The 13,434-nt window shown below is 36.3% G+C and overlaps 1 protein-coding gene across 3 annotated transcripts in view; it reads left to right on the plus strand.

Annotated features, from left to right (window-relative positions):
- Positions 1–12,479, plus strand: part of PPM1B (protein phosphatase, Mg2+/Mn2+ dependent 1B) — a 60,571-nt gene extending 48,092 nt beyond the window's left edge. For 2 of the 3 annotated variants that reach the window (XM_066624565.1, XM_066624560.1), the window contains 3 exons: positions 2,843–2,954; positions 4,595–4,652; positions 8,980–10,098. In XM_066624565.1, the coding sequence (XP_066480662.1) occupies positions 2,843–2,954; positions 4,595–4,652; positions 8,980–9,288 (479 nt within the window). In that variant the 3' untranslated portion in view covers positions 9,289–10,098. Of the gene's footprint in view, positions 1–2,842; positions 2,955–4,594; positions 4,653–8,979; positions 10,099–10,633 lie in introns of those variants that run through there. The other variant, XM_066624573.1, reaches the window with a different exon arrangement.
- Positions 12,480–13,434: the final 955 nt, after the last annotated feature.

Below are 13,434 nucleotides of genomic sequence, written 5' to 3' on the forward strand. Positions count from 1 at the left end.
TTCCTTTCTTTTGCCTTCAAATTTCTCCTGACTCCAATAAATACTCTGAACTCAGTAGCCTTTTGACAAATGTCTTATTGTTGTCTTAATTAAAACAACAAACTCTGATCAAAGAGATGGAGAACTTGTGATTTTTTTTGCATGAAATTTGACATGGTAGTATAAAATACTTGTGGTTAATATTGTCCTTCGTCCCCCCAAATCAAAAGAATATGTGGCAAAGTACTTATTCAGTGTAAATGTTGGGACTTTTTTGCTTGGACCTTAGTTTTCCATTGGGATTCTAAACTCTTCTGTAGTATGCTTAATTGAGAATTCTTGGGTTGCCTGAGCTTTGAAGTTGCTCTTCTGTTTTTCCCTGTGCTCAGTTTGAGTGCTATTTTGTCTGCCAACCCACCACAAGAAACTACTTCTGAGAATTAAGGAACTCTCAGAAATGTTGTTGGGATGTGGCATGGGGCAGTTCTGTGGGACAGAGAAATGACATAAAATTGTGCTGAGGAAATTTCTTTGAGGCAACTACCTCTTAGCAAATGGAGGGGGCAATGTGGAGAAGAAAGACAAATGAAAGTGTAAACATCTCATTTTTGAGAACATCAGAATTGTTTGTGCCGTAATTTGCGTTCGTTTGATAAGCGAGAAGAAAATACCTTAAGTTTACTTCAAGTATGCCATACTGAAGCTGCTATTTTATAAATATTGGGCAATAGTCATGGGCATCTTCTTTCCCTTTGTGAAGAGTTGAATATTCTGTTGCATTTCCTCCATTATGTGAACTAGGATTAAGAACTTCTCCTACATCAGTTTTGCCTTCCTTGCTTTTGAAGGGGAAGGGAGTACAAAATCAAACATGAACCATGATTCAGTAGTTAAGTGTAAGTATTAAAGTAGTTTGTGATTCTCTGTTCGCCTTATTCTGTTTCCAGAATAAACTAATATAGGCTAGAATTCAGGCTATATTTAGAAGAACAAGAATCATCTGTTTTGTTTAAATGTGGTTTAACAAATAAGTTGAAGATGAAGCTAAAAAACTTATATGTAGTAAAAGAAAAAGCAACCTGAAAACCGCTTCTGAAAATGTATTCCGTTGAATGTATCCTCTCTCTGCTCCTATCTGAAGCAGCCAGCAGCATAACTATTTTTGTCAGAACTTTTGTCAGAGTGTAGGGAAGTATTGTGAAGACAGTCGTAAGTATTATGGTAGTATAGAACATGGCTCTATGTGTAAAAACGTGTAGTACCAAATAAATATAGAATAAGAGTTTCAAAATTAGATGAAAGTGAATAAATGTTTAGAAAGAAGGCTGAAGAAAAGAGTGGAAAGAAGAAATGAGTGCAGTTGACACAAGGGTAACAAAAATTAGAGACCATTGTTACAGGCTAAACTACAGGCGGTGATGGAACATCAGTGTGGACACACGAAATTTGAAAAATCAAAAATTTCAGCATGAATAAGTAGTGAAGAGATCTAGCCTTAAAGGTTAGTTAGGAACAAGACACAATTTCCCTTTCTCTGAACTGTTGTATGAAAGCAAAAGGAACTGTAGCAATAAATGGATTCTGAAAAACTCACTTGGAATATTTTTTTTAAAATACATAGCAGTGCCACACTATTCCCATTTGAGAATCTGTAGTTTTTGTAATCTGTAAAATCCAGTTTATCAGTAACACAAATTGCAATCATTTTTACTTGATAAAGCCACCTCTGTTATTTATAGCATGCTGTGTTAACTCTAAACAATTTCCTCTTCAGATTATTTAGTAGTAATGAAATATGGGTCAGGATCAAAAGAATTATGCAAGTGAGATTTTGCCCAAGGGAGCTTGAACCTTGTTTCCTAAACAGCTCTCTCTCTCTCTCTCTCTCTCTCTCTGTGTGTGTGTGTGTGTGTGTGTGTGTGTGTGTGTGAGAGAGAGAGAGAGAGAGAGAGATCACGACTGCATTACAGTAAAGTGCATTACATTATATTTTCCAGATGGAGAGTGAGATCTGACAAAGTTCTGAAAATGTCCACAAGATCAATTTCTGTAGAACCTTTCTGACTTTTTTTAACCATAAGCTGGATCAATACCTAAATACACAGGAATATTTCTGTGTATTTATCACTTGCTGTGCTCTGCAAGACAGTATGCTCTGTCTTGCAGTATGACTTGTGTTCCAAGTGGGTCTGAATATCCGGATTGTATATCAGGAAACAATTCCTGACAGTAAGGGCGGTTCAACAGTGGAACAGATTGCCGAGGGAAGTGGTGAACTCTACCTCGATGGAGATCTTCAAGCAGAGGCTCGACAAGCACCTGTTGGAGATGCTCTAGGAGGATTTCCTGCTGCAGGCAGGGGGTTGATGACTTATTTAGGTCCCTTCCATCTCTGTGATTCTATAAACATGAGAATACTGTCTTTCCTTTTACTAGTTTTGAACCAATCAAGTGTTTGTGTGAGTTCTGTGTGTGTTGTGTGCAACACCTCAGTGGTTAAGCTCTTTTACAGTTTATACATGAAGCTTATTTACAAAGTATGAGAGGCTTGTGCCTGAATGTAAGAAACACGCATATAGTCCCACATAATAGACTCAAATGCAACCTTTTCAGAAGCCACTGCTGCTGATGAGTTTCTGTTTTTTCCTGTAAGGAATTAATGCTGTCTGCTCACTTTCTGAAACATTATGGTGGGAGCCACTGGTATAAATCTTGGTGCATCTTCATGCAAGTGGCTTTTTTTTTGAAGTGTTATGCCATCATGTTGTTTTGCACGTGTGTTTATCAGATATTTACACTATGCTTCATATGATGGATTTCCCCCTCTTCATGTTTAATAATTTGAGGATTCTTTTTTAACTAGAAATTATGGAGAAGTCGGGTGAGGAAGGAATGCCTGATCTTGCTCATGTAATGCGCATTTTGTCTGCAGAGAATATCCCAAATTTACCACCAGGAGGTGGTCTAGCTGGCAAGTAAGTACAGAACACAAATGAAGCTCTCTAATTATAGCTTAGTACAAATGTGCATCAGTTTTTGCTAAAAGCCTTTGGTTTTTTCTGGAACAGTGTACAGTATACAAATTTAAATATTAGAATGATTAGATGTATCTAGTATGTGCTTTTTGTGACTCATGCACATCTGAAGGGAGACAAACCAGGCTTTGCTAATAGGGCAAAATGTATTCATGAGACTTTCTTGACAACTAACTGAAAAACAACATTGTCACCTCTTTAAATTTTTTTGCTTGTAGCAGCCATTGTTCTTTGCTTCTCCCTCCCCTTCTTCCAAGATGGTCAGAGCTGAGTTTTAACTTTATAGTCCTATGTGATATGCAGTCTGAGATAAAATGGTTTGTTCAGGGCCACTCAGTGAGCTTCAGAACCAAGCTATTCATTCAGCAAAAGCACTAGTATAGTCTTCCTTGAAATTGTATTTAAAGCATACATCTTTGAATGTCTCAGCCTCTGTATTCCCCATGTAATGTGTCCTGCACATAGAAAAATACTGTTCTTAGGGAAAATTAAGCTAGAATACTGACATGGCAAGCTTCTCAGGGACTTTGAATGTGGGAGAGTATCCAGTTATGCAATTTTTTACCCATTGCTTTATGAAGTAGTCTTCAGGCTTGTTTCTACAGTCTCTGTATTCACAGATTCAAAATACCTTGGATTCAGAGTTTATTGTTTAATGTTGTAGCTTTTCACTGTATTTTTTAAAGAGCCTGAGATACAAATGAAGAAGTTTAACTGCACAGCCTTTAGTAAAAGTGGTATGTAACCCTTTGGATCACATACTCCTTTTCACCCATCTTTGCAATGCGTAGCAACTGAGAACTTGTTTGTCATCAACAAAATGTTTACATTCGGCAATACCTCCAATAGCATGAGAATACATTCTTAAAAGTCAGGTGTGGTATGACACAGTGCTATAGGAGACATTTTTGATGAGGCAGGAAACTGGCACTGGCGCCACACTACCCGGAATACACTGCTCTCATTGGCAACAATACTCATTGGCAACAATATCTGTTGGTCACACTCAGGATGAAGAGCACTGTAGCAAACCAATGCCAGAGGAAGCAGTTATTATTATTAACAGTATTTATATAACGCTTTTCAATAGTTTTATGGGAGGTTTTAATGTATTTGGATATTTTACCTTTTAGTGATGTGGCTTTTCTGGTCTTACTGTCTTTCACATTTTAAAGCTAATTTGTAGGACAGTAACATTCTGCTGATTGATTAATTGAAAGAGTGCTCTTAATTGAACCTATGAAGCTGCCTTATGTGAAGTCAGATCATTGGTTCATCCATCTTAGTGTCTTCTACATTGAAAGATGCTGCTTCATGATTTGACAGCGATCTTTCAAGTAGAACTTGAAATGTATAGTTAGCAGCTGCTGGAATTGTGACATCTCTAAAGTGAGGTTTTGGTCTTTGGTTCTGGTTTTTCAAAGATGTCTGTTGCCAGCCCTGCCTTTTTTCAGGAGGAATTGATTTGGTTAAGGGCTTTGATGATGATGCTGACTCCAATGGAATATAGAATATTAAATGTAAATATTTTGGTGTATGAAAAGCTGCTCAAAGCATAACTTCAAAATGTTTTTGTTTAGGCGAAATATTATTGAAGCTGTTTATAACAGGCTGAACCCACACAGAGAGAATGATGGGGTAAGTTCTTCTTTCAGTAGCTAGCTTTCACTGATGCAACTAAACAATATGTCAATATAGTGGGATGTTCTGTGTACATCTAATAAGTACACCATCATTGCCACTTTTTGATGTTAAAAGGGTGAATGGGGTTCCCTGGGACATTGTCTTCTGAAGAAGCTACTTTGCATTGCTGCTCTTGCTTTGTAACAGTATGCTGTAGCAATAGTGTAACCGTTTCTTGAAGAATTTGGTTTCTCCAGTGTAGTTAGATGAGAGGCAAATGTGTCTACATCTACTTGATCAGAATGTCTGTTATTGCACTTTATCTCAGCAGGCAATGACTGCTAATTATTGATTTAGTTGTCCCCTCTATTTAAAGTATATTTCTGTTTGGGAACAGTTTTACTTGTGTCATGTGAACACATGAGACATTAACACAACTTTCAGAAAAATGGCTATGAAAATTGGATGGATACATGATGAGAGAGGACTATTTCTGAATTGACGATATTGAAGTTTCTGTTCCAGATAGATCAGTGGTCTCCAATTTGACTAGATCTCCAATTGAGTAGTAGCGCTCCAATTGTGTGCTGCAAATGGCATCACCGGCGCAACTGGAGCTTACTGCTCTGCCAGGAGGCTGCAGTTTGGGCCCCCCTGGAGTAGATAATTACTCAGTTAATCATTATATCTGCTTTTCGTTTCCCATAGCCTAGCCTACATAGAATTTAAATCATGGTACTTAAATAAAAATTACTCTTCCTAGATGTGGCATAGTAGCATGGTTAAGAATTCCCTTTTTACTCCTATATAAGAGTAGCAAAAGATCTAGGTTTTCAAGGAATCAGTAATTATTACTTATTACTTACAGCAAAGGCGGAGTTTTTTTTTTAAATTAAATATTGTGTCATGGCATGTGTCTCTAGCAGATACCAATTGGGTTCTGTTGTAGTCTACAGGGATATGCAATTTTACCTAATCTGGATTATGTAAAATCTGTTGGCCAACCACTTTGATTAGACTGCATTTTTTATTTTGTGTTTGGCCAAGTCAATCCCTACATGAATATCTTTGTTTGCAAAGCTCAGCATGCTTTACCTACATGATGTGATGCTGTACTGTTAGATGTTAATGCACCCATGTAAACTGGGCTGAGCCACCAGTTCCACCAAAGCATCCTGGTCCAGAAGAGACAACTTAGCATGTTCTGTGCAGCTTTTATTGGCATTCTATTACATAGGTGGTGGTGTTCATTAAATTTAGCCCTCATGTACATAGGTGAGTAATAAATGCTTACATTAACTGATCAAAATAGCCTAAATTTATGAAATTTGCTGTAAAAATTTATGTTTACATCTTTAAAAAAGCATATTGGCTTGTAGAAATATGTCATAGTGTGAACAGCTTAATTAAAATGTGTTAAGAATTTGAGCACTAGTGTGCTGGATTAAGTGTTTATTTATTTATTTATTGGATTTATATTCCGCCTTTCTCCCCGAAGGACACCCAAGGTTTAGAGCCTCTTGCCTATTAAACATATTCACTTTGAAACAAGTTATTTTTGTAGTCACTAATGACAATGAAGTGTATTGGAACCTTCTCCCCAAAGCAGCAGGAGCTGTTTCTTTCTGCTGATATAGACTCTGAGCACTACACTGGCAGAACTGACCCATCTAGCGCAGTGATTTTCAATCTTTTTCATCTCATGGCACACTGACAAGCCACTAAAATTGTCAAGGTGCACCATCGGTTTTTTGACACTTGACAAGGCACACCATACTGACACCAGGAGCTCGCATCTCCCAGTGGCTCTACTAACAAATGATCTTCCCCCAAACTCCCATGGCACACCTGCAGACCATCCATGGCACACCAGTGTGCCATGGCACAGTGGTTGAAAATGGCTGATCTAGCAGCTTGTAACTTTGCTTTTGTGTGTGTGTTCTCCTGTAATGGTCTCAGGAACCCTTCTTGATTTTCCCATGTCCTCTCAATCACCAATTCTGATGCAGTGGGGCAAATGGAATCTGGAATCCCAAGCAATCCCAGTACCTGGGGGATCCCAACACCATGCAGAATTCCAGTCAGTCATGGATTATAATTCAGTACAGGAATTAGAATTTGATTGAGAGCAAGTAGATATTACTAACCTGTTTATTCTCTCCTTAAGCAGGCTCCCATTAGATCAAGCTGCTAAGTTAAAATTAACATCTTAAATGTGTGGCCAGTTAATAAATGAGTATACGTACACTTTTTCTTTCAAAAGATTTTTTCAGTTTTGCTAAATTCTGACTACATTTCTAAACTGGCCTACATGCTGAAACATTGTCACTTATTGCCATATATTGGCAACCTTCAGTCTCGAAAGACTATGGTATCGCGCTCTTATTGCCATATGATAAGGTAATCTTATTGACTTATTGCCATATGATAAGGTAAACAGACTGCAGAATGAGAAACTGCATCAGTCAATCCTAGTTTGTTGACTATTAATACTACAACTGTAGTTCTTATTGAGAGAACCTTTTATTTTTATTCTTAAATTTGGTTTTATATCAGTTTGTTTTCCTTCAGGGAATCTTGTTCATAGGTGTTTTTTTCCCTGTGTGTTCACTTTACTACTAATTTTTCTTGTGACTACTGTGTAATATTGATGTTCTTCAGACTTACTTTATTAGAGTGAATCATTTGAAAACTGGAAGCACACAAAATTAATACATAACATGGGAAATTCTGTACTATCAAAAGTCTGGTGGAAATTTATTTCAGCTTAATTTTTGTTATTTTTATGTTTTGTATTGTATATTTGTTTTTTAATTCATGTGAGGGAGATGTATTAATGACTTTTCTCTTTATTTTCCTAACTGGATAGAGAACTGTGGAAGCAACAACACACAGCTTAGGGCTTTTCAGGTTTCCAGTATCAAAAGAAACCACTAAAGAATTAAGTTGTAAAAATGTTCTGGAATACTGTATTTTACTATTGGGAACAAGCTCTAGGTGTTTGACACCCTTCTATATTTATCCAGTAATATCTTGCTTTCTGTGCCCTTTGATATTGTCTGGTTCTGGGTTTAACAAGCATAAGCCTTGTCTAAATGAATGGGAGTAGTACAAGACGGCTACTTGTAACAGGTTAGTTGTCAGACCAGTTGTCAGACCTTTTGTTGCAAAAGGGAAAGGTGGGATATTAATGTGTAAAAATAAGTAGCATTTGATCCTGTATTCTGAGATGTAGGCTGTGATCACAAACTTACCAGGGACTAGGTGTCATTGAACGTAATGGAATTTTGCTTCTCAATTGACATGTGTAGGATTGGGGTGTTAGTAACTTTCCTGTGGAGGTCAACATTGGTTTTTTAAATTAGCATTTGAGCTAAACAGCATTGGGTCAGAATTAACATTTCTCCCCTACCACACCTACTTCAGAGACATACTAAGGTTCAAGGTGGATGTGATAGTAGATGTGTTTAAACAGAGTTCACTGTCCCAATTCAGTTACAAAAGGTGGAATTGGGGTCCTAACTGAAGACAAACAGATAAGGAGCTCAGAATTCTCTCCTCAAGCTGTTCATCAAGTGTCTGAGGCAGATACTTTTACAGGCAGGACCTTTATAAGATACTTGGCTATTGTCCATCAACTTCATGGGTTGACAGCCCCGCTGTTGGCCCTAGATTCATGAGTGCACAGTATTTTCCCTTTTTTTCTTTTCAGGGTAGATGGGGCAGGGAAGTCCCATGAGTAGAACATTGCACCCCCCATCCCGTTCCCTGTATCATTGAACCCAATGATCATTTTTGGCAAACTTGTGTTGTGCATCTCCTGGTTAGTTTTATGTTCAGTCTGAGAGAAGTGTATGTTTCTTTTTATAGTTCAGCTGGCAGTAGGTTTTCTGTTGCTAATTTCATGTGGATAAACAGATGCAACTGTGCTTAAATTATTTTTTGTAAAAGTTAAATGGTAACTCATTTTACTTAAGCTGTTCATGGATTTGTTTTTCTGTTGAGATTTCAAATTAAAAATCAATGGAAGAACTATACTTAAAGATTCAAATTATAATTGTACCGGGCATTCTACTGCTTACTTTAGTGAGCACCATTCATGTCCACTAGAGGGCGGAAATGAAGACTTAGTTGCGCTGCTTTACTTATTGAAAACTTTTAATTAGTACCATTAGAATATTGAAAAAGTTATATAAATATTCTTCCCAAGTCTCATTGGTTGAAAATTTCTTTCAAGGGCATAGAACATTCTTTTTTTTTTTAATCAATTTGACTAATTTGTTAAATACTTTAAAAAAGCCTAATTTGAGTACTGATTCTGGGGTCTTGAATCTTAAATAAGGACCTTGGCGAAGCTGCAGATGGTGGAACACAGGGAAGGTTGGTGGAAGCTCTCAGACAAGTGAGAATTAATCATAGGGGGAACTACCGCCACCTTCTGGAGGACGTCCTGATTAGTTACAGGCTAGCTAAAATGCAGGGAGGAGAAGAGTGCTCTGATGATGCATCGGCAACAGCATCAACTTCTGATACGTATGGTGGATCCAGTGACCAAGAGACAGATTCCCAGTCTGAGCAGCAACTTTCTGAAATGCAGAATGACGATGAAGATTCACAGATGAGCAATGAACAGAGTGGTGAAAAGATGTAATCTTCATTTTTCACACAGTTTTGATTTTATATATTCTAATGGTTTCGGTATTTAGTCTCAGTATTTGTTACTCATCCTAGAAAGTTCTCTCAATTTTATATGTACAGGCTGCATACACAAGGCATTCTTGAAGGTGGGAGTTCTTTTTGAGAATCTTGGCTGTTATGAACTGTAGCTTGTAGAGGCATTGTCATTGCACGCATGGCAAGATGCAGAACAGCATAGTCCTGCAAATTGGTCAAGAGGTTTATGTGAATTTAAGTCATTGCAATGAATTTGAACTCCTAAAAAGAATGTTGTAGTGTTAAATGCATTCCAACTGAGATAATCCTTATAATTTTCATTTAAACTTTGGTAGAGTTTAAAATGACCATCTTAATCTAATACCTGCAATTGGCTGACTATAACCCACTCACTCTCTTTGGCTGACTTGTAATGTAGATATTGCATGCTTGTATTTGACTTGTGAATAGTTCATTTCATTAGTTGTCTTAAATTTTAAGGCATGTTGAGTTGGTCATTAAAATAAGATGATCTGTTAGATTGTAATTTGGACTATATAACCTGTACACAATTTTAAGATTGTATTCAGGATGCACCTATAGCACTATGTATCCAACGGATAAAATGTATTGACAATTAGTGTTCTAGTTCATGAGTTACTGTTTTAAGATCAAATAAAGAATGTGTGGAATAATCTGAATGCATATTGAATTTATTTAAGCAACTTTAGTAGCATAAACTGTAAAACAGCAACTATAAAGGACATTGAAACCATACTGAGTTTTATAGTGTAACAATCAACAGCGGTTTATAGTCGTATTAATCTTTCTTATTTAACAATAACTGTACAGAAGTTGCAAATTCCAATTGATATTTACAGCCATTTTGTTCTTAAGAATTCCCTTCACTGTGTACTCAAGGGGATATATAAATCTGAGTTTTACAACTGTGGATAACTTGTGTAACCTTTGGTATTTTAACCCCACTTCTTGGATGCAATTATTGCTGCCCTCAGATACAAAATGCTCACTTTGATGTACTTTTGAACCAGTGTAGCTGTCATGCTTCTAAACTTTCTAAACTAACTAGGAGAAAAATGTCCATGGTAACTGTTTCTGGTTATTTATAACCTTAGTGTTGCATTCTTTTACAGTGTTTATGAATTGTATTACTGGAAGAGGTCAAACTTTTGAGGGTCTATCTGTTCTGAAATCAGCATGTAAACAATTAGTACCAGTTTCTTCTTGCTCTTCTGTGTGCTTCCTCTGAAATTCAGGACAATATGGATATTTCTTCTTGAGGTCAGCAGAAAACTAACCGTTTTTCTCTTCTTTCTCTGTAGGGTGCTGGAGATCTAGAAGATCCGTGGTAGCCTTACAGATCTACTAAAATGCTTTTGAAATCTGAAAAAAGGGGGAAAAACTTTTAATCGGTTTTCATCAATACAAGGGAAAAATTCTGGTGGATTTCCAACATTTTGTGAAATGGGCAGAAAGAAATTATTAGGATTTTCCATTATTTGTTCATATTTGTGTTTTCTGATATTGCCACTCTTAGCATTGCCTGTACTACAGTATTTTTACCAACCTTGGGTGTTTTGGTTACATCTTTATGGAGCCTGAGCCCTAAAAACCAAGGAAGGAATAATGCTGGGAGCACATCACTAAATGTACATAACGTACCATGGGATTGTAGTTGTACTCTGAAGATACACTATGGTTTAACAAAACTTACAATATAAGCACGACCGAGTGCAAATAATTGTAACCAGACACTTACTTCACCTTACCAAGATTGGAAGGCTTTTGCAGCTCTGGGCTTGGAAATCATTTCAGTTGGGCAATATGCTATAGGATGTGTATTTTTTTTTTATTTTTCCAGTTTTATCTGTATTATCAGACTGTTAGTTTTTCCCTACAGTGTCCAAATTGTGATATGTTGCCTACTGCTTGCTTAAGATAAAGTGTATTTGGCAATAATATAAGGAGTTTTTAGGCATCTAAAACCAATAAGAATTTTACGCATGTGTATAACACATCCTTAAACTCTTGCTAGAAGAAACCTTTTTAAACCAAACAACTTAATTTATGGTTAGTTGTAATTTGCTTTGACATCTCACTCATTGCTGCAAGTTTTTTTAAATGCTGAATATTTGCCTTTATTATAATGTAAATTGTGATTTTGTTCTAAATGTGGTTTTCTATAGTTTTTTTTCTTTGATTTCTATCAGCTTAAGAGAAGAGAGGTCTTGTGTAATATGGGTATAATTTTTAATTGTTTGCATTATTTACAAAGTTCAAATTATCACTTTGAGATTACTATAAATACAGCTAAAATTATCTATTTTAAATCTAAGAAAATATTAGAGATATTTTCATGGGTTCAGTGACCTTTCATTTTATAAGCAACGGGCATGGTACAAGAGTGGCCGTCATGTAAGGTACTTGAAGATTCTTAGTTTAATTCTATTTTTGCAATAACCTTATTTTTTTCTTAATTCTTTTGAGTTGTGCATGTATTGAGTCCAGTTAATGCTGAAAGTGGAGAAGAGTAAAGTATTTATCTAAAAAAAAAATAAAAGCTATTGGGGAGGGGAAACAATGAATGTATCCATCTGTACATGATTACATGCTGTGGATGCCTTGTAAACATTTTCCTATTTGTTTAAACTGTGTTTCAACGAGGATGTATTTGCCCTTGTGTGTAGTTTAAGCTAACAGTCATCAACTGATTTTGTGTGAAATGAAATTCATGGTATTTTTCTGTAACTTCCCCCCCCCCACACACACACACACGAGTGTAGATCCATGTACACTCTTATAAACTGCTGCCTACAGCCAGCTTTCCCAATCATTTGGTTCATTGTGTATCTGATATTTTTGGGGGGGAGGGGGGAGGTCTAGAGAGGATTATTGCCACAATATATTTTATTTATTCATTAGATTTTAGCCTTGTAAGTTAAAGTGTTCTAAATGATGATGTTAACAGGTATTTGTCCCTACTGGGTTTTTTTGGGTTGTTCAAAGCTAGGGAACGAAGAATGCAAAATGGTTTATTGTTCAGACTGTCTGCTCTGGTCCAATCCTGTACTGATAGTACCTTCCCAGTATGATATTGTGATGTTTCATACAATACAGTGAACATAACCAACTTGTTATCTTCAATAAAAGATTGCTAAAACAGTGAAAGGTGCTATTTTGTGGGAAAGGAGTTAGCTGAGAAAAAAAAAATCAGTTATTTGCTTCTGTAAGTGTAAATATTGCTTGTTGGTATGTATATTAAAAAAATAACCTCTGAATCAGGAGTTGGCGTAGTGAGAAGATTGGCTTGCAAAACCTCTGTGTTTCAGTAATATATAGATCTGTGTGAAGCACAAGACTTGTTACTATTAGAAATGTATTTAGTCTAAATTTACAATTCCAAGATGGTAGAAAAGAACTGAGCTGCAGATGCAGCCAGCATATCGTGGTCATGCTTAATAAGAAGTTGATGGAAGGTAATGCCACAGTATTGAAGAACCTACCTTGACAAGGATTACCATGATCTTTAAACTACTGAATTTGACAAGTTCTACTTTCAAATAATAATGCATGTAATTAAGAATTTATAAAGGAGATAACTGGCAAGGAAATTGAATTGCTATTGCAGTCTGTTCCACATGTCATATACTGCTAGTTAAACTAGACACATTTTTACATCATCACTGCTGTAAGCTTAGTGTGCAAGTGCCAATACATTGTGGTCCAAACCATTTTACTGGTGTCAGAGCCAACCTCTTGTTCTTCTGAAAGTAATAGGTAATCATTCTTCAACCTGGAGAATGCTAGCTACTCTCTTGTATGTATTTACATTTCAAATAGTTTTTCAGGATGATGGGGTCTACCATGTTTTACCAAGACATCATAGGGTAAATGCTTTCTCTATATCAGAGTTATACTTAATTCCTAAACAACAAAATTGTAGGACCATTTTACAACTTTAATTTGTTACTAATGGAACTTTTGTCATTTGTTTGCGTAATATCTGGCATAGTCATCAATTTAAGCAATTTAAAGTTAATATTAAGGCTGCAATCCCATACTTGTTTACCTAGGAGTAAGTTCCATTGTGAATTCAATGAGACTTATCTGAGACATGGATGGG

This window comes from Tiliqua scincoides, chromosome 1 (assembly GCF_035046505.1).
Source record: "Tiliqua scincoides isolate rTilSci1 chromosome 1, rTilSci1.hap2, whole genome shotgun sequence".
Taxonomy (NCBI): domain Eukaryota; kingdom Metazoa; phylum Chordata; class Lepidosauria; order Squamata; family Scincidae; genus Tiliqua; species Tiliqua scincoides.